The 27,377-nt window shown below is 42.2% G+C and overlaps 1 protein-coding gene across 4 annotated transcripts in view; it reads right to left on the bottom strand.

Moving 5' to 3' along the window:
• Positions 1 to 2,957: 2,957 nt before the first annotated feature.
• The window catches only part of TMEM200A (transmembrane protein 200A), a 201,458-nt gene continuing 177,038 nt past the window's right edge, over positions 2,958 to 27,377 (bottom strand). For all 4 annotated transcript variants that reach the window (XM_073673212.1, XM_073673211.1, XM_073673213.1 and 1 more), the window contains one exon: positions 2,958 to 5,348. In XM_073673212.1, the coding sequence (XP_073529313.1) occupies positions 3,878 to 5,332 (1,455 nt within the window). In that variant the 5' untranslated portion in view covers positions 5,333 to 5,348 and the 3' untranslated portion in view covers positions 2,958 to 3,877. The remainder of the gene's footprint in view (positions 5,349 to 27,377) is intronic.

Genomic DNA, 27,377 nt, shown 5'->3' with positions numbered 1-27,377 from the left:
TTTTTTTAATTTTAAGAGGTAAGATGTTATCAAAACTTTTAGTTTTTTTTTATACTTTTACTATTTAACTTTTAGATATCAAAAACTCAATTTTATACCTTAAATTAAAACTATATTTTACATTTTAAGTCTCTAACTTGGTTTACCTTTTCTCTTGGGTAATTATGGAAGAAGATAATGTTATGTATTTGATTTTCGCAGTTGATCATTTTCTGCTATTACCCAGCAGCTGTACCGGACAGAGTGTAACTGAAAATCATGATTTATTATGTGATCATTGTATTTTCTACACTACAGTCATACAAATAGGAATAATTCCTGATAACATGATTTGACATTTACTTTTCTTCGCAAATACAGATCATCAGTCACCAAATATAAACTTTTATAAAAGGGGCATATTTAATTAGAAAAATGTTTCTAAAATTCTTCTTTTTACATGTTTGATGTAAGCTTCTGTGGACAGTAATGATTACAAGGTAGTGTTTTAAATGATTATTTATGTATATAATTATTATGAAAATTATTACTATGTAAATATAATAATACCATGTTAAATGGATTTAAAATAAATATATTTGATATTTCACAACACTATAATTTTTGTTTTGTTCAGTAGATCTATATAGAGATTTCTTTCTTGCACTTTATGAAAAACTAAACACTCTTTACTCTGAACAATATCTGCAGCATACGTCAATATATGTTTAAAATTCAAAAATGAAATATATCATGAAATTAGAATTTGCATGTATTATTTCATATCAGGTAAATTTCATGATATCGTACTTTTAAATTTGGTAAAAAAAGCAAAAAAAAAATCATAATTTTTTAAAAATGATTCCTCTCTTCTGAAGTATCACCAAAACACTGCATTTTGTCATTTCTTCATTTGAATACATGGACCTGAATACATAGCAGCCATAAAAAGGACTAAGAAATCTTAGACAGTAATCAATAATATGTATACCTGTTTACAGTGTGCCTTTGGTAAGACATTTGTCCATATACAGTAAGTAAAATAAGATGATATTTATAAGATTCCATGGGAACATTTCTTTGGCTTACTCAAACTAAATCAACTTACTGACTTTACTTATTTATATGGTAAAAGATATCTGTAGAAAAAATATATACATCTACACCAATAGAAAGGCTTGTATGTATGAATAATGATAAAAAAGAACACTTCATATAATAGGATAATAGAAACATCCATATAAAAGGATTTGGTAATATTCACAAGTATACTGAACAAAGGGCCAGAGTTTTATTGTAGGGATTTCTATTGACCTCATAACCATATTTATTGTTATTCAGGCAAACTACACTCCCTAACAGAAGTTGTGTCGCTTATCCATGTTATGTAAATAAAAGCTTATAACCTGACGTTAAATTCATCCATTGGTTTTATAAATTACTCTTTTGAAAGCTGAAACCCTCCCAAATTTGGTTTTGGTTAAGAAAATAAATTGGCATCAATGCTGAAATATCGATCATTTAATGAACACAGAATGGTCAGATTTTGGCAAGACAAAAGTTTTGTCGCCTGGTCATATAATGCACCCAATCCTAGTTTACATCCTCACCAGTGCTCAGTAAATGATCGGTTAATTAGTGGGTGTGCATAAAAAGAAACCCAGCAACCCAGACCTTCACTTGAACTGCAACTTGAGCTCTGACAACATGCCAAAAATCCACCCTGCGACCAAAGCCTTGATTATCAAGAGGCTGAAGACCATATCAACTGCAGAGCTGGCTGGCACCTTTAATGTGTCTCAGAGTCAAGTACAAAGAATTTAAAAAAGATTTGAAGAGATTGGAGATGTGTTTGACAAGCCCAGGTCCGGTAGATCCCACAAGACAACTGCTCAGGACGAACGTTTGTTGGTTAGAAAATCCAAAGCAAGCCCCTCTTCCACTGCAGCAGAGCTCCAACAGGCCTGGTCACCTCAAGTCCCTGTGTCAACTAGAACAGTATGTAGGATTCTGTCTCGAATTGGCCTCCATGGTCAAATCAGTGCCCAGAAGCCAGCACTAAACAAAAGGCATTTGCAAAGTCCCACAGCCTGCTAAACAGATGGATGCTGGAAAAGTGGCAGAAGGTGTATTTCTCTGATGAATCTTCAGTAGAATTACACTACAGCCTCTGCAAATACTGCAGGAGACCTACTGGAGCCCGTATGGATCCAAAATACACCCAGAAAACAGTTAAATTTGGTGGTGGAAAGATCATGGTCTGGGGTTACATTCAGTATGGGGGTGTGCAAAACATTTGCAAGGTGGAAGGCAATATCAATAGCCTAAAATATCAAGAAGTATTAGCTACCTCTTACATTCCATATCATAAAAGGGGTCAAATTCTGCAGCTGGATGGTGCTCCATCTCATACATCCATCTCTACAACAAAGTTCCTCCAGGCAAAAAAGATCAAGGTGCTCAAGGACTGGCCAGCCCAGTCACCAGACATGAACATCATTGAGCATGTTTGGGGTAGGATGAAAGAGGAAGCTTGGAAGACAAAACCAAAGAATCTAGATGAACTCTGGGAGGCATGCAAGACGGCATTCTTTGCTATTCCTGATGACTTCATTAATAAATTGTATGAATCATTGTTGAACCGCATGGATGCAGTCCTTCAAGCTCATGGAAGTCACACAAAATATTAAATATGACTCTAATAGCACCACAACTTCATTCACCAATATTATGCAACATATATTTGTATTTTAAGATAATTATTTGTTTGAATATCACATTACTTTCTGAGGGCGACAAAACTTTTGTCTTGCCAAAATCTGACCATTCTGTGTTCATTAAATGAATCAATTTCAGCATTGATGCCAATTTATTTTCTTAACCTAAACCAAATTTGGGAGGGTTTCAGCTTTCAAAAGAGTAATTTATAAAACCAATGGATGAATTTAACGTCAGGTTATAAGCTTTTATTTACATAACATGGATAAGCGACATAACTTCTGTCAGGGAGTGTATTAATGGAAAATATCTTAGAAGACTTTCTCTGGGTACATATCAATGTACCCCAATGAGGACTACTGGGGGAAAAGGAAAAGTGCACCTTTTTTAATACATGCATCTAAGGCCCATTAAATGTAATTGGGGCTCATAACTGAGACCCCAGCTATTTGTAGAACAAAGGAAGTGTATTATTTAGCAAGTAGTTTAGGATTTGGCTACTATCAGTGCCTTCCATTTGTAATGATGAGGAGAAATGGAGACTTTCAGCATTAGAAAAGGTATATGAAAGTGTTGTGTATTAAAATTTTGTTTGACCTGTTGCATCCATGTTCTACTTACAGTTTTGTAAACTTTCTATATAGGAGATAAAAACAATGCTACAGTGTTAGTAATGCACATCCGTGTGTAATATATGAACTTTCAAAGTGTCCCTCCAATTCAATTAATATGCCCAATCTTACATTGGACATGAGGAATCACAGGATATACACTGGCAGATATGGTTGACCCGAACTTCTTGACCATGAGTTATCATAATCAGTATTATCTGGGCATTAAACTCTCGGAAAGTTGTATGGTTGCTTCAGCACCTGTAACACCCAACACACCTTCTGTCTCTTCATACTCAATATTCAATCAGGTAGAAAGTTTTATTTGAGAGGGCACTATATTATTATATTGCTATTCCCAGAGATTTATTAGCAAAAATGTATTCATATACAAATAAATTGTAACCTTGAAACAACTAAAAGTAATAATAATGATGTCTAGATATTTAAAAGAAGAAAGTTGTCCTCAATCTGACAACAACAAAGTTAAGAAATCAAATTATCTTAATATCTGTAAAAAGTTTTTCAAATTCCATTTTATACAGGAGAAAAAAATACTTAATTAAAATTCAAAATCTGGTTTCTGATGTACCTCTTTTAAGATTATTACTCAAGAACTCATCATGTTCAAAACTCAAGTTATTGTGTGATCTTGAGATCATAAGAAGTTTCTCCTTGTTGGTGTAGTCCTTTTTTGTTGGTGGTCCTTGGGGTACAATCAACCTGTCCATAGGGTCTTCTTTATTCTCAAGTTTCATGTACCCCTTGCTGTTACTACGGTCAAGTCTAGGCCAACTTGGGTGTTTTCTTTGTTCTCCTTGAACATTCAGTGTAGAATGACCCCTATCTAAGTCTAAAGATTTGGAATGTGACGATAAAATATGTAAAGATGTGTTAGATCCAAATTGCTTTCTAGCTGCTCCTGGAGTTAAAAGTTTTACATTATCAGGTGTTGGAGCTAAAGAATCACATCTTATTGGTTCCATAATAGAATAACTTCGTGATAAAGAATTAGTGGATTTATAGAGTCGATTTCCATCATCTGGCAGTGGAATAGCCAATGAATCCATTGATACATTTCGAGGTCTGCTACTAGTGATTTCTAAGTCTTCAGTTATATTATTAATATCTGGTTCATCAATGACACAATTGTTCAATTTTATAACAGGAAGTGTAAAAGCATTAATTGATGATGACACTATAGATTTTGTTTCACATTTTTTAGAGCTAAGGCTTTTGTCTTCTCCAAATCTGTTGGAATGGCCATGAAGACCAAACACAGAGCCTGAGCGTTCCATAAGAAGTGGAGGCAGAAGATTTGTAAAGCTTTTACTCTCTCTCGGGCTGCTATCTTCATCCTCAATAGAACTGCAACTTCTATAGCTTCCAGGAAAGGATGCAATTGTGTTGGCAGCCAGTCTGGATGCACATGGGTTGTCAGAATGGCGATACTCTGTTTCTCCATACAAGCCAGAGTAAGCCCCATTGAGATGCTTTTGTTCTTTAATCCTCATGCTGTGAATATCTATGACAGTTGAATATATGTCTCTCATATGAATTACTTTAGTCTCTTTGTCTCGATTTTCATGTAAGATAGCATTCGCACAAATAAATATAAATATACCAATACCCATAGTAAAGGGGCCCAGCATTTTCATTTTCTCTGAATGCAGATGCTGTTCAAAAAATCTTACCATCATCCCAGTTTCTTTAAGTATTTGCGTCTTATTAACTTCTAGTGTGAGCTCTGGTGTTAAAAATGTCTCCTTTTGAGGCCAGTAGCCAAGCACAGCCATTGCTATCCCTGCTACAGATATTAAAACTCCCAACATAAGAAAGAAACCAGATGGAGAGTACAGGCGAATTTTCCCCCTGACAATTACTACATCAGCTCTTGGGCGACGTCTTACAGGCTTCTTCTCTGGAGGTGGCGAAGTAGGCCGAGACAACAGATGCTGTGATCTGGCTGAATCTTGCCTCTTTAAGGCTGCGAGTCCTGTTATAACTCCTCCAGTTGCTATCATAGTTCCGTCTTAGGTTCTGAAGAGAGATAGAGAATAACCAAAGTTTACAATAAGGTGACAATATAGACAGTACAATACCCAATAGATAATCGCATCAACAGTTTTTTCATGCTTTTTAGAAATCATTTTAAACATCTTTTATTGATAACCGGTAAAGGTAGCTTCACACAGACAACATTTTGAGGGAAAACACCTCTACAGTTCTTGATGGAGGTCTTTTGAGTTAAAACTAGAAATATGAGAAGCTGAAGTTCTCACTTTGTATATGTATTTGCATTACAACTTTTACATTACTTTTAAATCCACTTTTTGCTTGGTCTTAAAACACTGTATGAAAAACAGACACAAAAAAACTTCAATTTTTCCAGAAAAATACTGTGAGAAACGCACTAATTAACCTTCTAGCTATACTTAGTTGAAGTCTCTAAACGGGATTTGACTAACTTGTATTTTAATTTTAAAAATATTATCAGCATTGATGATAACATTTTCCATTTTTCATGTTAGTAATGATAACATTTGTTACAAAGGAAATGCATTAACCCACAAATAGAATCTACCTTGACACAAACAAATGTGCCATCTGTAAGCAAGGCCACACTAACAAGTGCAGAAATAGAATCTGTAGTCCTTATATATTAGGAGTACCAAAAAATTATAACTTATTTGTTAACATAAAAATCAACTACTTTAAAATTGTTAGAAAGTATTAAAGGGGAAATGTTTTCTATCATAAACCAAACACGTCTATATTAGGCAACTGTAATTCAGATTAAATCTATACCTTCTTTTTATAATCCTCGCTTCCATGACAAAGTAATCTCTTAGCAATTTTTATGCAAATGAGATGCAAGTGCAGGGGGCTTCACCCTGCACTTACAGCTCTCCATCCTCTTTTCATCTTGTACCGCACATTGGGATCTCAAGCTACCTGACTGACAGGTCACTGTTATCGGAGGGTCCTGCCTCCCTCATCTGAAATCTCACATAAGCGCTGTCATTCACTGCAGCGGTGCATGCGCAGATGATGCAGCGAGATCAAGACTATGCATCACCATGTGTACACCCCTATGAGAAGACAGCCGCCGGAACAGAAGCATGCATGACAAAAGAAATGTATAGACTTAATCTGAATTACAGGGGCTTGGTAATGTTTGGTTTATAGTGCAAAAACCTGCTGACAGGTTTCCTTTAAAGCTCTTAGAATAAACCATAGCTGTTCAGTTCTTGACTCACAGAAGTTTTGATATAACTCACTAACTAACAAGCAACATAAGCACATTTTTTTGTCTTTAGAATCTTATAGACTAGACCTCATAGACCTTCAAGGCTGCCCTAGCATGGCTCCATACAAAACAGATCCATGATACAGCCATATGCACTATACCTAGAGGATATTCACCCAGCTGTTTACTTGTAACAAATACTCAAATCACAGACACAACACAAAACTATCAACTTGTTTAATAGTTGAACTTTTTGACTTTGTGACTCATACTTAAAATATTGAAAGGAAATTATTTTAATTAACGGAATGTATTTTTCTACATTACGTAGAGGAAATGTATTATGGACTGTTGGGCATCTATTCTGGCATCTTGATGTCTTTTACCTGGCTGGCTATCTAATGTATATTTAAGCTCCCAACTCTTGTCCAAAAAATGATGTCAGGGGAAAAAATCAGTGATATTGAATTTCAGTGGCCTTTCCTTTGTATCCAAGATGGAGTTATCAATCAACAGCACTGAAGGCACTAACCCAGGTTTGCTGATACAAGTCAAAGCAACTGCCTAGCTCAGTACTGCTTGTTTAGCATTTGTAGTATTATGTGCATGCGTGATCAAAGTTAATTCTCGTTTTCTCTGCAGCTTTAATTCAAAATACAAATGGTCGTAGATGTATGTTACAACATGTATGTAAAGAGTTATTCCCAAAATCAAAAGTTATCCTCTATCCATACGATGGGGATAATCTGATGACTACTTGGTGCCTGAGTGCTGTGACCCCCTGTATTCTTGAGAATGGGTTTTTAGAACTCTAAGAGCAGGACTTTGCAGCTCTTTCTTGAATGTAGCACATGCTTGACCTTCTCTCCATTCATTGTCAATGTCACTGCTGAAAATAGCCAAGGACAGCGCTTGTCTTTCTCATATAGTCCCATAGACAATTATTGAAGAGGAGGCTGAATCGTATCTGCTCTCCATTCAAGGCAGGTCAACAAAGCCTGACAATTGGGATTCCTGAGCCCCATTCTCTGGATCACAGGGGGTCCCAGTGGATAGCAAGTTATCCCCTATCCTACACTTAGAATATTACTTGAGATTTTGGGAAAAACCCTTTAAAAGGTGTTGTCCAGTTGGGCACGAAAATGCACTTGTTAGGATTCTCCGTTGCTGTCAGCAAGACTGGGCGGTCATGAGATGCAAGTGGCCTCACTCAATTCATCCATTGAGCAAGGCCGCATAAGTCTTGTCGGAATGTGGCTGGGTGTATGCATATCGCATACTTATGGTCACATGACTGCCCGATCTTGACAACAGAACTGGAGAATCCTGACAGTGTGGACTGTGCACGCTGTGAGAATTACTTTCATGCCAAACCTGGATGTCCAATTTAAGTACCCTACCTGATGCTCTGATTTATTTACACGGCCCAACATTTAACAGACACCCTTTAAACCAGAGTATGCACTATGAATTCAGAATTTTGAAGTTTTGAGGCTAAACACAGTGATATACAGTATATATTTAAATTCATGTATGCATACCTAAAGAATGATAGATGGAGTCAGAACTGATTGAAACGTCTATTTATACAGTGTGCTCAGCACAGTGAGAAGCATAAGGCAAAGCCTTAAACCTGCCAATGTCATTCCTTCAAACTGCGTTTGTTGCTTCAAATTCAGCTATAGCCAGACTGAAGTTAGAAGATATTTTCCTTTATCAACTGTCATTAAGAAATGTGTAAACAACTCATAGTTTTGTTCAGTGAAGCTTTAGAGCATGCTCCATGCCGAGACTGTCACAACCTTCAGCTGCTGGTGCAGGGGACCACACAATAGCAGCTTTCACTTTTTTTACTCTTTAATGTTTTCTATTCCTCAACCCCTGTTGTTATAAGTAAAAACTCAGCAAGCAACATTGTCATTCTAGCTATCTGTCTATTCACTTTATTTTAGATATCAGGTAGCAATAAAATATTGATGCTTTATGATCACATGCTAGGAAAAGTGAAAATCAGATATAAGGTTTGTGTTGGCTTTCTATAATTGTACTTTGTATCTTGTGCACAGTTAAGGTTCCAAATTTGTTAATCAAGCTATATTTAAGGCATGTTATGGTTCATGCACACAAAAAAGCCGTGTGCAAATGTGGTGTCCTCAAGTCAGAAAGGTTTATGGGTATTAGGCAGCTGTTCAGTTTGTGATGGCAATTTGCCTGCTGTGGCCTTGTATATCTATATTTTGGATATCTATATGTTGCAGATATGGCAACTGACAGCAATAAAGTATGTTGGTTGCTAGTGTTGTGCGAACGTGCTCATATAAGGGGTTATCTGAGCACGCTCGAGTCCTAACCGAGTATCTTTGGCATGCTCACAAAATATGTTCTCATCGCCACGGCAGTTTGACAGCTAAGAGACATGCAGGGATTGCCTGACAAACAGGCAATCCCTGCATGTGTTGCGGCTGACTAACAGCCGTGGCGACGCAAACATATTTTCTGGGCATGCCGATGATACTTGGCTAAGACTCGAGCATGCTCGGATAACCCCTTATCCAAGCACATTCACGCAAAACTACTGGCTGCGTCAACACTGTATGTTGGATTGGCAAGGAAATTCTGTCGAGCCTATAGATATTCAAGAATTCTATAAGCTCCGTCAAGAGTCTTCTGGTAGATCTGTCTGGGTGCTCGGCTTTGCCATGTTTTTCTAGTGCTGTCTGGACTGATGTAGACCCTAAACACTATCTCTCACTTGCCAAGCTGCCTACTTGCTGTAGATTGATACATATGCCGGTCGTAGTCAGACTGAAAGCAATAGGTTGAAGTGCGTAGATATGCACACTGAAATTAGGACAGGATGAATACAGAAGACTCCGGCCCGCTACTCCTCCTCTGCAGATTTCTGATGGCATCTGCCTTCCTCCCCAACTTTTCTAGTTTATTTCAGCCATCCATAGCAAACCCCACCTGTCTTCTGCTGTTATATTACCAATAGCTGTTTCCCCCTTTCTCTGCAGCCCTAGCCATGATTACTTACTAATGGCTCATCTTCATCTCGCAAATGCTGCCAAAATGCTGCCAGCATGTCCAAAATTCAGCTGTTAACAGAAAAAGTATGCATATGTGTAATGTATGAGTGTACTGTTGGTAAAAGTGTGAAATGTGTACACTTGTTTGTGTAATATGAATACTTGTGTATGTTTGAGTATTTAATGTGAGCATGTGTAATGGGTGTATAGAAAGCTGTATTGGCCAAATAGTAAACTAGAGTGAAACAATAAAAAGTTATATCCCACTAAACTAAATGATGGCAAATAGGCAAAATTATGACTTTTCAGACAGGTCTAAAGTACCCTGAGTGGTGGTTTATACTTTACATCATGTACATAAAAACCATTTAAAAAAGATTTTGATAATATGACATACTGATGGTAAAAAAGAACAGAATGACCATACAATGATGACACACTGATGAAAACCACTGAAGACACTAATTCTTTCATGTACGGTGACAGGAAAATATTAATGTTAGTAAAATGTTCTTCCATATTTGCCTGACATAGATGTTCACCCCCCCCTCCCTTACTCCACTCACCACTTTTCAGCACTGAGCTGTCCCATTTTCCTCAACACAAAAGCCCCAATTAGCACACGCCTGAGAAATAGCTTCTGCAAACAATGCCAGCCAAGGAGTGTTATAACTTTGTTAGGAAACAAGCATCTTTTCTCTGAAAGATGCAGGAGGTAAGTAAAACGCTGGCTTGCACTAATTTGCGTGTAACCGTGAGGCTGCTTCCCGAGCCTCAAAGGGAAATTTGAAGACGCGCTGACTCCGATATGAACTTATGAAATATTGTGAATTCCAGAATGTATATGTAGTTTTCCAGGGCTATAAGCAAAATCAGGGAGCTGTAGCACAAAAACACCAGAATAGCAGACTGCAGCTATGTGATGTGTGGTCTCTACATAAAGATAAAATCATAAGGGAAAAAATGGTGTAGATTGCAAGCTTCTGCGATTAACAAGCGATGAGTTATTGCAGAAGTTAACATTTTTAATAAAAATGTACAGGCTGGAGACCGGCCCACATGATGTCACCACAAGGGGCGTGTGGCCAGATCTCCCCTTAGGTATAAGAGAACCCATGGACAGTGCAGAAGCACTCATTGCCATGGGGGAATAAGAATTATAAGCAATGGGTCCTGTGCAATAACAGCATAATCCAACTGGGGAGCCCCTCCTCCACCTATATAGAATTGTCTCCGTGATCGTATAGTATAAGTTATCTTTAGTGTTGAGCCACCCCCGTAGTGTTCGAGTTCGGTTCGGTTCGTCGAACACCCGTGTGTTCGCCGAACTGTTCGTCGAACTGTTCGTCGAACACCTTCGAACACCGTTAAAACCAATGGCAGGCAAACAAAAACACATAGAAACACATAGAAAACACCTTCAAAGGTGTCCAAAAGCTGACAAACTGCTCAGAAGACACAACTAACACATGGAAAAGTGACAAGTACATATAGTCATGCGAAAAGAAAAGAGGTGGAGGAGTAAAAGGAGGGGGAGACACAGATATAGGCATGTCATGCCCTTCTAAAATCCAAAAAGTGAGAAGCCGAGACGGCCAGTCCGCTCCTGCCCGTGCCACCTCCGTGTCGCCGGGTTTGTGCCAGAGCCGCGGTGAACCCTGACGGCCAGCCCCCCTCTCCCAATACTGGTGCCTGTCCGCTGGTGGGTCGAGAGAGCCCCCCTGTGGTGGAGGCAGCTCTAAGCTTTTTAATTTAAATTGTCCCTCTAATTTGAATGAATACACTTTAAATCCATTTACAAGGATCTATTGGAGGGCAAGTCTCATGCCAGCAGCCGCGTAATTCCAGCTCCAGTAGCGTCCACTAAAGCTGCTGCAGTTAAAAAGCTTTTATAAGGATCGAGCTCGGCTGTCCACCGCAAGGCATCCTAGTGCCAGTCCCAGCCCCTATGCCTTGGGGTGCCTCCTGATGCTCTTCACTAAGTATCCCGTGGTCCCGAAGCATTTCCTTTGAAAAAATTAAGTGTCCAAACTACAGGTGGTGTAGCTTGCTTAACAGCCGGGATAATCCGCTGACTAGCAGACACTGCTACTAGGCACAAAGTATTTCCTGGGCTAGATGCAGTTAAAAATTTGTAAGTAGATACTCTCGTTGGATGCTGAGAAAGCATTCCATAGAGTCTCCTGGCACGCCATATATGATTCTCTTAAAAAGCTTGGGGTAGGGGTCTAGGGGACCCTTTTATAGCCAAAATCACGGCCCTGTATCACAATACGTCACCTAGGCTGAAGATAAATGGAACTGTAGCACCGAGGGCTCGGTTGCTACAGACGTATTGCACCTCACCCAGAGGTGTGATATCTCACTCTCAGATAAGGATGGAGTGTGGATCAGGACCCGACACCTGCATGCATTACACCACATTGCCGTGGGGCAGGGCGACCAATATGCCCCTGAGATGGGCACGACAGTCCCTGTCCCTGGCTGGAGTGGGGGGAGGGAACACTGAGGAAGGGGAACCCTGCAGTGCAGGAGCAGGGAGGAAGCAGTTCCTGGGTGCATTGAGAAGGGAGTATAAAAGGTGGGCACCATCTTAGTTCAGTGCAGAGAAGTCTGAGTAGAAGTGGCAGGGAGCAGGGGCTCTGCATGAGCTCTGCTCCGGAGGCGGGCCTAGTAACAGAGGCCCAGGCCTGCAAGAGGGAGAAGGAAGGAAGAGGAGCGGAGAAGGCTCCAGGAACGAGGAATGAAGGGAACCCAGGGGTGCGGACGGGCGAGTCGCCACCGCACGCCCGAATCCACCTGCGTGGAGGGGTCAGGCCAAAGGGGGAGACCGGTCCCCGAACTAGTGGAGGCAGGAAACGACCCTCAGCTAGAAACCGGAGGCTCTGACATTTTATGTGGCGCAGCCCCTTGCTCCACCCGCTAGGAAGGCACCACATAGGGTCAGGGAAACTGGCGCCAAGTTTACCAAGAGGAGGCCCGAGGCTGCCGGACAGAAGTGTTGGTAAGAAAGGCCAGACAAAGGACACACAAAGGGGGTCCTGTGAAGCGCTCCAAAGTTATCTGGGAGTTGTCTGAGCCCCTCACCTGGTGAGCACAGTACGACGTGGGCAGCCGTTACCTGCAGACGTGGTCTGGATAATAAGAACTGTGAGTAAAGGCCCTGAACTGCATCACTGACTCCGTGTCGTTACTGCTGCTGCCCTGCACCATCACCCCCATCCTCCGCATACACTGCCCTGAGGCTATACTCCTCCTCCTGAGTTATGCTACGCTCTGCTGCACCCACAACACCAGCCTTAGCGGTCTGCCCTGTACCGGCGGTTCACTCTGACCGCAATCCACGGGTGGCGTAGTCGGACATTTAAACATCAAAACCACATAAATAGTTCCGCCACTGGTTTGACCGCCCTGAGCCACGGAACCGGATCGCCGCCACGAAGACTACAACCACCAGCATCCACCAAAAAGGGTCCGGCTCCGGGTGTCCCAAGGCCCAGGGGGTGCGTCAGAACATTTTCATCACCTTTCACAATCACCAATGGGACAAGGCAGGGATGTCCTCTGTCCCCTCTCTTATACATCCTAGTGACGGAGCACCTGCTCTCATCAATTCGCCATAACCCCAATATTAGGTGGATTGAGGTGGGAGGCACCGAGTACAAGTGCTCTCTATTTGCTGATGATGTCCTAGTATATATCACTCAATCACATATATCCATCCCTGCTGTTATGGCTGAAATAGATCACTTTGTTACATGGTAAAATTTTAAAATCAATGCAGCGAAGTCTGAGGCCCTCGATGTCTCCCTCCCTAAATCCATATAGGATTCCATCCAGTCCAACTTTCCCTTTGCCTGGCCCTCACAGGGTATCAAATACTTAGGAATTCCTATTCATAGAGACCTCTCCCATCTATGTTATCTTAATTTTGGGCCCTTTATTGAACAATTCCATACAGACCACGGTTGGCAAGTTAGAACTGTAAGATTCACTACGTGAACCACTGGTGTTTTGTGGAAAAGCACATGTACACCGCGTTCCAAATTATTATGCAAAAAGTGTTTAGGAGTGATAAGGGAAGAATTTGTTTGTTTGTCAGTTAAACTCATTGATGGTGATGTGTGTCAGGGCTCTTTATATCACTGTAAGCAATTGCAGACACCTGTGCTAATTAGTTTGGCAGGTGTGTCCAATGAAAGGCAAGACTACTTAAGAAGGCTCTCTCACATTATTAAGCAGCCTACATTTTCTGCCAAAATGGGAAAGAAAAAGGATGTGTCGGCTGCTGAGAAGCAACAAATTGTGGAGTGTTTAGGTCAAGGCATGACTACAATCAACATTGTGCGATGATCAGGATGAAGTGTCTTGGCAATCAAGAAGTATGTAGCTGATTCACAGTACACACGTGTGCGTGCTGATAAGGGCAAATTGAGGACTCTTTCCTACAGGCAATTACGTCAGGTTGAAACAGCAGCGGCAAAAAAGCCTTGTCATAGCAGCAGACAAGTTTTTGAAGCTGCTTGTGCCTCCAACGTCCCCCGAACAACAAGATGCAGGGTCCTTCAGAGGTTTGCAGCTGTGCATATGCCATCCTGTCGACCTCCTCTATCCACTTCACACAAGCAGAAACGGCTCCAGTGGGCCAAACATTACATGAAGACTGATTTCAAAACTGTTTTGTTCACGGATGAGTGCCGTGCAGCGCTCGATGGTCCAGATGAATGGAGTGGAGGATGGCTGGTTGATGGACACCCCACGCAAACACGGCTACAGCGCCAACAAGGAGGAGGTGGAGTAATGTTTTGGGCTGGAATCATGGGGAGAGAGATTGTCGGCCCCTTTAGGATCCCTGAAGGCGCTAAAGATGAACTCCATAATGTATGTGGATTTTCTCAAACAGCACTTCCTGCCATGGTTCAAGAAGAAGAACCGTGTATTTCACAGCAAGATCATTTTTCTGCATGATAATGCACCATCTCATGCTGCACATAAAACATCTGCATCTCTGGCTGATATGGGCATAAAAGGGGACAAACTTATGGTGTGACCCCCATGCTCCCCTGACCTCTACCCCATTCAGAACCTTTGGAGCATCATTAAAAGGAGTGTCTATGATGGCGGGAGGCAGTTCACATCTAAGCAACAGCTCTGGGAGGGTATTCTGTCCTCATGCAAAACAATTGAAGCAGAAACCATCCAAAACCTGACAAATTCAATGGACGAGAGAGTTCAGAAGCTCCTTTCGAACAAGGGGTCCTATGTGAAAATGTAACATCACCTAGAATAAAGTTTTGAGTTGAAAACTGTTTGATTTCAGTTTCTAACAACCTGCTAATGCTTATAATTTCAAAAATGACCATTTTTTTGGTCTTTATTAAAATGAAAAGGTTGATCGAAAAGTTTGGGGGATCTAAGAGTGTGGCAACCCAGTAGTCATGATTACTTCGAATTCTGACAATATGAGTGTCATGCTGCAGGTAGTGCAGCAAGAAGGCACTTATGTGTCTTGCGCATCTCGGAGCCCCAAAATTATTTTCCGGGCTAGATGCAGCTAAAAATTATTTTTAATTTTAAATCTGGTGAAGCTTATTATAGATGGCCTAATAGGATCAGTGCTGCACACTGCTACAAAGCCCAAATTATTTTCCAGTCAAGATACAGATAAACATGATTAGTAATTTGAAAGCTTAAAACAGTTGGTAGGGTGATTTTAACCAATCATCAAGCTTTTACTCTCCCCAGGATGACACAGGGGTAGAAAAGTCGTTTCGGATCCATGATTTGTTCATCTTTATGAACGTGAGTCTGTCTACATTATCAGTGGAGAGCCGTGTGCGCTTATCTGTCAGCACACCACCAGCAGCGCTGAACACACGTTCAGACAGAACGCTGGCTGCGGGGCATGACAAGATCTCCAAGGCGTAAGTGGCTAGCTCCGGCCATTTATCCAGATTGGAAGCCCAAAAAGAGCAAGGGTCCAGTGACACAGTCGTGGCTTCAATGTTTACTTGGAGATACTCCTGTACCATCGTCTCTAGGCGTTGACTATGTGTCAGACTTCTTGTCTCCTGTGGCCTTGCAAAGGATGGGCTAAAAAAGTGGTGAAATGATTCCGCAAAATTGATGTTACCAGCAGATACTGTGGTTCTGTTACGGTTTGAGTGCTGAACACTTGACGGTCCCACGGTTGGCAAGTTGGAACTGTGAGATTCACTACGTGCACCGCTGGTATTTTGTGGAAAAGCACATGTAAGATTCTGCAACAGTCTCTGCTGATACTCCTGCATGCGTGCATCCCTTTCTATGGCAGGAATAATTTCTGCAAATTTACTTTTGTACCGGGGATCTAACAGTGTGGCAACCCAGTAGTCAGGATTATTTCTAATTCTCACAATTCGAGGGTCATGTTGCAGGTAGTGCAGCAAGAAGGCACTCATGTGTGTTGCGCATCCAGGAGCACCAAGTCCCTGTTGTGTTGGTGGCGAGGTAACAATCATGCTTCCTTCCTCTGTCCTCTCCCCCCAACCTCGCACAACAGAAATGTGATCAAGGTCTCCCTCATCTAATGAGTCTTCCATCAGTTCGTCCTCCACTTCTTCCTGGGCTCCTGCACCTTCCTCACTAGTTTGGCTGCTACCATGCGCCCTGGTAAAACCATCTCCCCCACCCTCACATGCCTGCCGCCTTGGTGCTGCCGACCGTCTGGACCTTGCAGATGTTAGCCCTTCCGCATACAACTCCTCCTCCTCTACTTCCTCCACCTCCTCTTGTGCCACCACCTGACTCTGAATTCTGTTTAACATGTGCTCCAGCATGTAAATCACCGGAATAGTCATGCTGATAATGGCATCGTCAGCACTAAACATCTTCGTCGCCATTTCAAAACTGTGCAGAAGGGTGCATAGGTCCCTGATCTGAGACCACTCCTCCAGCGTGATTTGCCCCACCTCTGAATCTCGTTGGCCCAGGCTATACGTCAGAACGTATTGCACCAGGGCTTGTCGGTGCTGCCACAGTCGCTGCAACATGTGCAGAGTTGAATTCCACCGGGTAGGCACATCGCATTTTAGCCGGTGAAGTGGCAGGCCCAACGACTTCTGTAGAGATGTAAGTCGCTGAGCTGCGGGATGCGAACGGCGGAAGTGAGCACACAGCGACCGTGCCCTCTGCAGAAGGCCATCTAGTCTGGGATAGTGGGCTAAAAATTGTTGGACAACCAGGTTCAACACATGAGCCATACAAGGCACGTGTGTGACATTGCCCCGGCGAAGGGCCGCACCCAGGTTTGCAGCATTGTCGCACACGGCCTTCCCTGGTTTCAGGTCCAGTGGAGACAACCATTCATGAAATTGGTTCTCCAGAGCTGACCACAACTCCTCAGCTGTGTGACTCACATTTCCCAGACATTTCAATGTAAAAACCGCCTGATGACGTTGAGCCCTACTGCCAGCATAGTAAGGAGGTGTGCAGGATCCCTTCTGCGCAGTTAGAAAGCTTGTGGCATGACCAGACAGGCTTTGGGTGCAGGTGGAAGACCGAGAGGAGGTTGAGGAGGCAGAAGCAGTGGAGGAACTTTGACATAAAGAGGATTGACGCACAACTCGTGGGGACGGCAAGACTTGGACAGCAGCCCCTTGTCCTGCTGTCACCATAGTTACCCAGTGCCCAGTCAGCGACATGTAACGCCCCTGTCCATGCCTACTCGTCCAAGTGTCTGTGGTGAAATGCACCCTGTCACACACAGAGTTTCTCAAAGAAGCGGTGATGTTGTGTGCGACATGCTGGTGGAGCACAGGCACACCTTTCTTTGAGAAGTAGTGCCGACTGGGCATCTGGTACTGGGGCACTGCGACGGACATAAGGTCTCGAAAATCCTCTGTGTCCACCAGGCGGAAAGGCAGCATTTCTGTAGCCAAGAGCTTGCAGATGGTGAAATTCAACCTCTTAGCTTTCTCATGGCTAGGAGGAAATGGTCTTTTACTTGTCCACATCTGAGAGACCGAGGGCTGGCTATTGTGCTTAGACGGGGTTGATAAGGGTGTCCCCGGCAAACTGCCGGTCTGTGAGGAAGATGCAGGCAGACATGTTAGGTTGCCTTGATCCAAAGGTGGTGCTATCGATGTCGGACAGCGCTCAACACCAGCTGGTGTTACCACCTCCAAAGAAAATGATGACCTGCCAATCACGCTGGCTGTTGCGGGTAAAGAGGTGGCAGGTCTGCGCCCCAAAACAGGTGTGACTGCTGTCCCCCCAGTCACAGAGGATGAAGAGGCCGTGGATGCACAAGATATGGCAGACGGTGATTGGCCCGGCCGGCTAGGCCGCATTGTAGCACACTGAGCTTCCCACTGCAACTTATGCTTCATGTCCATGTGCCGGTTCATGCATGAAGTACTCAAACTATGTATTTTTTGGCCTCTACTTAGCTTTTGCTGACAAATGTTACAGATAACACGAGTTGGGTCATCTTTATCGATCTGAAAAAATGCCCAGGCTATGCAAGGCTTAGCACCCATGCGACCTGAAGAGCCACCACGACTTGTGGTGAGAGGCAGAGTTGTGTTTGAGGATGCAGTTGTTGACGTGCTTCCAGTACTACGTCTCTGTCCAGGAAGGCGCAACCTGACCTCGTCGTCACTAGCATCTTCCTCCACCTCCTCTGCTGACCTCATCTCTTGGCTGACTGTGGGTTGACAGTAAGTGGGATCTCCGACCTCATCATCATCACCCTGTGCGTTATCACACCCGTCGTCCTCAGAGCCAACCTGTTCCTGCCCTGACAAAAAACTAAAGTTGTCGCTCCAATCAGGTATTTGAGTCTTATCATCGTCTTCCTCATTGTCTCCACCAACAGGAGTTACAGTTTGGGAATGAGGGTCTACATTATGGTCAGAACCTTCTGCGTCTGGTCCTGGATCCGACTCATAAAGATTCTGGGCATCAGTGCAGATCATTTCCTCGTCTGGATTCACACAAGCGCTGGAGTCGACCTCTGATTCCCAGGCTATAGTATGAGTAAACAGCTCTGCAGACTCAACCATCTGTTCTACCTCATACTCAGACGGGCAGCTGGAGATTTGGGAGCTGTGAGGAAGCAAGTGCGATTTGGGTGACACCTTTGAGGGCTGGAGTATTTGTGATGTTGAAGTTGATGTGGAGGAGAGCCCACTTAAAGGAGCACTTGATATCCGTTGAAGCACCTGCTGTCTTTGTGCCTCATCTGGAATTTGTAGCGATTGGCGTGGCCGTAAGAAAGGGATCTTATCACATTGTCCGCTAAAAGAAGTAGACATTTTAGTTTGGCTGGAAGATGGTCTTTCTTCTGCAGATGTTACTGTTGCTTTAACACCTACCCCACGGACACAACCTTTTTTCCCCTTCCCAACACGCCTATTCCCCTTTCCACCAGCAGCAGGCCTTTTTCCACTCATTTTGGTGGTTAACTAATTCACAACTCTGGAGTTGTTTGCACAAAAAAACAATGGATGGTAACCGAGCAGAGCTGAGTGGCCAAACTGTGGTATTAGGCCAAAACTATTGGCTGGGTTAGATGCAGAAAAAAATTATTTTGAATTTGCAACCTGATGGAGGTCAGTATAGATGGACTAATACAAATAGTCCCACACACTGCTAGAAGCCCAAATATTTTTTCAGAGGTACTGTAGATGCAGATAAAAATTATTTTTAATTTGCAACCTGATGGAGGTCAGTATAGATGGACTAATAGACCAAGTCCCACACACTGCTAGAAGCCCAAATATTTTTTCAGAGCTAGATGCAGAAAAAAATTATTTTTAATTTGCAACCTGATGGAGGTCAGTATAGATGGACTAATAGACCAAGTCCCACACACCGCTAGAAGCCCAACTATTTTTTCAGAGCTAGATGCAGAAAAAAATTATATTCAATTTGCAACCTGATGGAGGTCAGTATAGATGGACTAATAGACCAAGTCCCACACACTGCTAGAAGCCCAAATATTTTTTCAGAGCTAGATGCAGAAAAAAATTATTTTTAATTTGCAACCTGATGGAGGTCAGTATAGATGGACTAATAGACCAAGTCCCACACACTGCTAGAAGCCCAAATATTTTTTCAGAGCTAGATGCAGAAAAAAATTATTTTTAATTTGCAACCTGATGGAGGTCAGTATAGATGGACTAATAGACCAAGTCCCACACACTGCTAGAAGCCCAAATATTTTTTCAGAGCTAAATGCAGAAAAAAATTATTTTTAATTTGCAACCTGATGGAGGTCAGTATAGATGGACTAATAGACCAAGTCCCACACACCGCTAGAAGCAGAAAAAAATTATTTTTAATTTGCAACCTGATGGAGGTCAGTATAGATGGACTAATAGACCAAGTCCCACACACTGCTAGAAGCCCAAATATTTTTTCAGAGCTAGATGCAGAAAAAAATTATATTCAGTTTGCAACCTGATGGAGGTCAGTATAGATGGACTAATAGAATGATGCTATGCCCAAAAGATTTTACTTCACTAGGTGCAGTAAAAAAATTGGTATTCTATACACAGGTGTTATATCTTGCAACACATATAGGCTACTCCACTGACTAACACACTCTGCAATAGGCCAAAAAGGATTAGCTTTGCTAGATTCAGCCAAATGCTGTGAAAAAAACTTGCACAGCACTGGCACAGACCTGCCTGGCAAAAACTGATAGGAACTCATGTAACCTAGTCCTGAAAAGGACTCCAATTACAATTAGTCTTTACTCCCACAACCTATCTATTTAAGAGCACAGACCTCCCTGATAAAAGTCGTAGGAAATGCTGTAACCTAGTCCTTAAAAGGACTGCAATCACAACTATTCCCTACTCCCAAGCTATCTGTATATTTGTGCGAAAATTGGCTTGAAATTAACAAGGTATAGCGCACACAGCAACAGCGGTGCCGTCTAACACGCAGCTGCAGCAGTGAGAAAATGGTGGCGACGGGGAAAATGGCTTGGTCTTACAGGGCAAGGACATGTGACATACACTGCCAATGACACATGCCCTTGCTTGTGTGAAAAAAAGCACTTCGCTCCGTGTGTGCGCTGCTGATAGGCTGACAGATTGCACCTCCCCACTGCAAATGCGGGAAAGAGAAAAAAAAATGGAGATCTTCATTGTTCCTGCAGAGATCCATCCCCTGCCCCTCCCCCCACCCCGCTGTACACTCAAACTGCGTATTAACATTAATTTTCATCATTACTGAGAAAAAATCCAGTTATGATTTTGGTGCACGAACAGTTATCGAACATAACCTCGAACAGCCGAATTTTTCTCAAATTGTTCGTGTTCGCCGTCCGGCTCGAACACCGCCCAAAACAGCTCGAATTTGAGATTGGCGAACAGTTCGAGTAGAACAACGCTCATCTCTAGTTATCTTCTTTTTACCTTGTTTATTTTATGTAACTGCTTATGTATTCTAATGTCTCCTTTGTAACATCCTTGTATATATTTTTCCTAAACACTGCCTCCCTTTTGGATTAAATATAAAATTTAATAATCCTGTTTCTTTTGTTCTGTAATCGTTCCCTTCCCCGAAGCCATATACGCTACCAAAACGCAGGCGTCCGGCTAGGCCTGTATTATATTTCAAACTTGGCCGGTGGTGGCAGAGAATAATAATAATTGGGCTATCATGAAGCTGACAGTGACCGTACGGAGGGCGTTAAACACGGATTCCAGGCTTTGGAATCCCTGAGGTGTGACGCCATACGCTCACTGGTGGCTTACCTATACCTACGCAGAGAGTAGTCTGGATTGTGTGCTTTGGACTACAGACGAAATATGGACAGCGTGACGGCACGGTGAGATATTGCGTGATCTCTCCGGTGTCGTCTCGCGTGTGTGTTAGAATTCCTGACATACGGGTTTAAAAACAGACGTGTGAATGAAGCCTATGTTATCATTTGTATTGACAATTTTTCTGATGCATGATTCTTATAGCACCAATCACTTTATAAGTTACTTCTGGAAGTGTACAGTATAAATAAGTTAATAACAGGGGACCATATTCATCATGTAGTAATAGGAGGTATTCTTACAGTATGACACTATAAATGTTAGTATGTAGGGGCATGATGAACACCCATTTATGGGAATGGACCTGAACAGACCTATACCAATTAAATATTTATGGCCTGTACTAAAAAAAAGTTTAAGGATTATAGTTCAATAAATTTACTTTTTGATCCATCAGCATACTGATTTACCCTATTAGGACACCTCTTAACTATTTACTTCAGTGGCCTCTTAATCAATTACATTCCTTTAATCCAACATCCATCAATCCAGAAAATCTAATAAACTACAATATATTTTTAATTTAAATGCTGGGACATTTAGAAAATTGCACAAATAAAAAAAATAAGTTATCAGTGAATTTGTATATATATTTTTTTACAATTTTTTCTTCAAAGATTTCTACTCTCATATTTAAGACTAGCAGTACCCGACCACGCGTTGCTGTGGCTCAGTCTGGTTAAATTGAAAAAAAGAAAAGCGCACGTTTCTAAAATATTTAATTTCACAATGCGGGTGGGTATACAATATTGTTTGTTGTTCCATTGTCTGTGTAGATACAGTATAGAGATATGTCTGGTTTGCCGACTCTAGAACAGGCAAGATATAATTTTCCATGAGAGAAGCAATCCGTGTCTAGATTTAAATCGCACAATTCTAAAGATTGGCCTTGAGCTTTGTTGATGGTGATTGCAGACGCCAAACGAATTGGGAATTGAAATCTCTTAAATTGAAATGGAATATCCGTTAGAATCATAGGAATGCGAGGAATGAAGACATCTTCACCTATGAAAGGTCCTGTCCAGATTGTTGCTTCAACGATGTTGCTCATTAATTGCTTTACTGCAAGCCGCGTGAGGTTGCAAAGCTTTGGCTGGTTGATATTTCGCAACATGATAGTCACTAAAGAGGTCGGTAATTGCTGTCTGGTGTCACAATGGAGCCGGTCATGTCAGGCTAGTTATGCAATTCCCTAGTAAAAAGGGAATGTGAAAGGAGGGGGCGCAGAGATGAAGGTAGACGGCAAAGGAAGAGGGGGTGATCCGCTTGACATGTCCCGGGCTGGCTCGGGGCCAGCTCAGCGCCCAGAGCGGAGGCCACAGCCTGCACCTCTCTGTGCAGCCTCACTCTCTCCTTATCTTCCTCCCCCGCTTGTTGTTGCGCAGTTGGAAATAAGACTCACCTGCCGGAGAATAAGAAGCCTCAGCAGCGGTGTCAGAGAGCAAAGACGGCTGCCTTTCGCCTATCGGCCTCGAACAGACGATCTCATCATTCCCCTTCCCCCAAACCCCCATGGGGGACACGAAAGGAGCAGAACACAGGCAGCGGGTGGGGCGAATGAAGGAGAGGGAGAAGGGTTTATGAATGAGATGTCACTAAGGGGGGGGAGAATGCCGGGCAACCGGGGAGAGTCAGCCTGGTACTGAGCTAGTAACACCCCCCCACTTGCTGTTGCTTTTACGTCCAACAGCTGATATATAAATACATAGTAGCTACATAAAAACATGCGCGTATTCAAATGCAACATTGTGTCAAAATTTCAAAGCAATCGGTAAAGAACTTTCGGAGATTTAAGATTTTGAACAAACGAACATTTACATTTTTATTTATATAGATTTTAATTCTAATACATGACTGACGGATAATACAGAATATTTGATCATCTGGGACTTATTAGTTCTCATTGATGCCATGTTAAATGAATTTTGCTAAATATTTGTGGAAATAATACAAGGAAGAAAACTTAAGTCTATTGTACATACAGTACAGACCAAAAGTTTGGACACACCTTCTCATTTAAAGATTTTTCTGTATTTTCATGACTTTGAAAATTGTACATTCACACTGAAGGCATCAAAACTATGAATTAACACATGTGGAATTATATACTTAACAAAAAAGTGTGAAACAACTGAAAATATGTCTTATATTCTAGGTTCTTCAAAGTAGCCACCTTTTGCTTTGATGACTGCTTTGCACACTCTTGGCATTCTCTTGATGAGCTTCAAGAGGTAGTCTGCAGAAATGGTTTTTCTTTTCACGGGTGTGCCCTGTCAGGTTTAATAAGTGGGATTTCTTGCCTTATAAATGGGGTTGGGACCATCAGTTGTGTTGTGCAGAAGTCAGGTGGATGCACAGCTGATAGTCCTACTGAATAGACTGTTAGAATTTGTATTATGGCAAGAAAAAAGCAGCTAAGTAAAGAAAAACGAGTGGCCATCATTACTTTAAGAAACGAAGGTCAGTCAGTCCAAAAAATTGGGCAAACTTTGAAAGTTTCCCCAAGTGCAGCTGCAAAAACCATCAAGCGCTACAAAGAAACTGGCTCACATGAGGACCACCCCAGGAAAGGAAGACCAAGAGTCACCTCTGCTTCTGAGGATAAGTTTATCCGAGTCACCAGCCTCAGAAATCGCAGGTTAACAGCAGCTCAGATTAGAGACCAGATCAATGCCACACAGAGTTCTAGCAGCAGACACATCTCTACAACAACTGTTAAGAGGAGACTTTGTGCAGCAGGCCTTCAAGGTAAAATAGCTGCTAGGAAACCACTGCTAAGGACAGGCAACAAGTAGAAGAGACTTGTTTGGGCTAAAGAACCCAAGGAATGGACATTAGACCAGTGGAAATCTGTGCTTTGGTCTGATGAGTCCAAATTTGAGATCTTTGGTTCCAACCACCGTGTCTTTGTGCTACGCAGAAAAGGTGAACGGATGGACTCTACATGCCTGGTTCCCACCGTGAAGCATAGAGGAGGAGGTGTGATGGTGTGGGGATGCTTTGCTGGTGACACTGTTGGGGATTTATTTCAAATTGAAGGTATACTGAACCAGAATGGCTACCACAGCATCTTGCAGCGGCATGCTATTCCATCCAGTTTGTGTTTAGTTGGACCATCATTTATTTTTCAACAGGACAATGAGCCCAAACACACCTCCAGGCTGTGTAAGGGCTATTTGACCAAGAAGGAGAGTGATGGGGTGCTACGCCAGATGACCTGGCCTCCACAGTCACCAGACCTGAACCCAATCGAGATGGTTTGGGGTGAGCTGGACTGCAGGGTGAAGGCAAAAGGGCCAACAAGTGCTAAGCATCTCTGGGAACTTCTTCAGGATTGTTGGAAGACCATTTCCGGTGACTACCTCTTGAAGCTCATCATGAGAATGACAAGAGTGTGCAAAGCAGTCATCAAAGCAAAAGGTGGCTACTTTGAAGAACCTAGAATATAAGACATATTTTCAGTTGTTTTACACTTTTTTGTTAAGTATATAATTCCACATGTGTTAATTCATAGTTTTGATGCCTTCAGTGTGAATGTACAATTTTCAAAGTCATGAAAATACAGAAAAATCTTTAAATAAGAAGGAGTGTCCAAACTTTTGGTCTGTACTGTATATATATATATACAGTACAGACCAAAAGTTTGAACACACCTTCTCATTTAAAGATTTTTCTGTATTTTCATGAGTATGAAAATTGTACATTCACACTGAAGGCATCAAAACTATGAAATAACACATGTGGAATTATATACTTAACAAAAAAGTGTGAAACAACTGAAAATATGTCTTATATTCTAGGTTCTTCAAAGTAGCCACCTTTTGCTTTGATGACTGCTTTTCACACTTTTGGCATTCTCTTGATGAGCTTCAAGAGGTAGTCACCGGAAATGGTCTTCGAACAATCTTGAAGGAGTTCCCAGCGATGCTTAGCACTTGTTGGCCCTTTTGCCTTCACTCTGCGTTCCAGCTCACCTCAAATCATCTCGATTGGGTTCAGGTCTGGTGACTGTGGAGGCCAGGTCATCTGGCGTAGCACCCCATCACTCTTCTTCTTGGTCAAATAGCCCTTACACAGCCTGGAGGTGTGTTTGGGGTCATTGTCCTGTTGAAAAATAAATGATGGTCCAAATAAACGCAAACCGGATGGAATAGCATACCGCTGCAAGATGCTGTGGTAGCCATGCTGGTTCAGTATGCCTTCAATTTTGAATAAATCCCCAACAGTGTCACCAGCAAAGCACCCCCACACCATCACACCTCCTCCTCCATGCTTCACGGTAGGAACCAGGCATGTAGAGTCCATCCGTTCACCTTTTCTGCATCGCACAAAGACACGGTGGTTGGAACCAAAGATCTCAAATTTGGACTCATCAGACCAAAGCACAGATTTCCACTGGTCTAATGTCCATTACTTGTGTTCTTTAGCCCAAACAAGTCTCTTCTGCTTGTTGCCTGTCCTTAGCAGTGGTTTCCTAGCAGCTATTTTACCATGAAGGCCTGCTGCACAAAGTCTCCTCTTAACAGTTGTTGTAGAGATGTGTCTGCTGCTAGAACGCAGTGTGGCATTGACCTGGTCTCTAATCTGAGCTACTGTTAACCTGCGATTTCTGAGGCTGGTGGCTCGGATAAACTTATCCTCAGAAGCAGAGGTGACTCTTGGTCTTCCTTTCCTGGGGCGGTCCTCATGTGAGCCAGTTTCTTAGTAGCGCTTGATGGTTTTTGCAACTACACTTGGAGACACTTTCAAAGTTTTCTCAATTTTTCGGACTGACTGACCTTCATTTCTTAAAGTAATGATGGCCACTTGTTTTTCTTTACTTAGAATTTGTATTATGGCAAGAAAAAAGCAGCTAACAGTCTATTCAGTAGGACTATCAGCTGTGTATCCACCAGACTTCTGCACAACACAACTGATGGTCCCAACCCCATTAATAAGGCAAGAAATCCCACTTATTAAACCTGACAGGGCACAATGACCCCAAACACACCTCCAGCCTGTCTAAGGGCTATTTGACCAAGAAGGAGAGTGATGGGGTGCTACGCCAGATGACCTGGCCTCCACAGTCACCAGACCTGAACCCAATCGAGGTGGTTTGGGGTGAGCTGGACCGCAGAGTGAAGGCAAAAGCGCCAACAAGTGCTAAGCATCTCTGGGAACTCCTTCAAGATTGTTGGAAGACCATTTCCGGTGACTACCTCTTGAAGCTCATCAAGAGAATGCCAAAAGTGTGCAAAGCAGTCATCAAAGCAAAAGGTGGCTACTTTGAAGAACCTAGAATATAAGACATATTTTCAGTTGTTTCACACTTTTTTGTTAAGTATATAATTCCACATGTGTTAAATCATTGTTTTGATGCCTTCAGTGTGAATGTACAATTTTCATATTCATGAAAATACAGAAAAATCTTTAAATGAGAAGGTGTGTCCAAACTTTTGGTCTGTACTGTATATAGTGTGACCAAGTTGACAAGCACTCTCCAAGTGATGCTAAAATCGCTTGGAAAGCGCTTGTCAACCCGCATGCGGAAACGCATGTGAAGAACGCTTCACATCCGCATGTCCCTGGCAGGAAAAACGCATGTACAATCTGCATGCGTTTTTTCTGGCAGGGAGATGCATAAACGCTCAGGAAAAATCCGGAGCATTTCTGCATCATGGGCACATAGCCTCAGGAAGGAATTTTTTTCCCCAATGTGGAGCTTAGTGTTTGCCACATGTTTTTTTTGCCTTCCTCTGGATCAACATGTTAGGCTATGGGTTGAACTAGATGGACTTAGTCTTCCTTCAACCTTAAAAACTTTGTTACTGTGTTACTATGTAATAAAGGACTTAGTTACAGTCATGGCCAAAAGTGTTGGCACCCTTTAAATTGTCCTAGAAAATGAAGCATTTCTCCCAATAAAATTACAGCAATTACACATGTATTGTTGTACACATGTTTATTTCTATTGTGTGCATTGAAACAACAC

Source organism: Phyllobates terribilis, unplaced genomic scaffold (assembly GCF_046119375.1).
Source record: "Phyllobates terribilis strain yellow unplaced genomic scaffold, ASM4611937v1 Scaffold_3__8_contigs__length_932513732, whole genome shotgun sequence".
In the NCBI taxonomy this organism is placed as follows: Eukaryota; Metazoa; Chordata; class Amphibia; order Anura; family Dendrobatidae; genus Phyllobates; species Phyllobates terribilis.
This window is presented reverse-complemented; position numbering and strand designations above follow the sequence as displayed.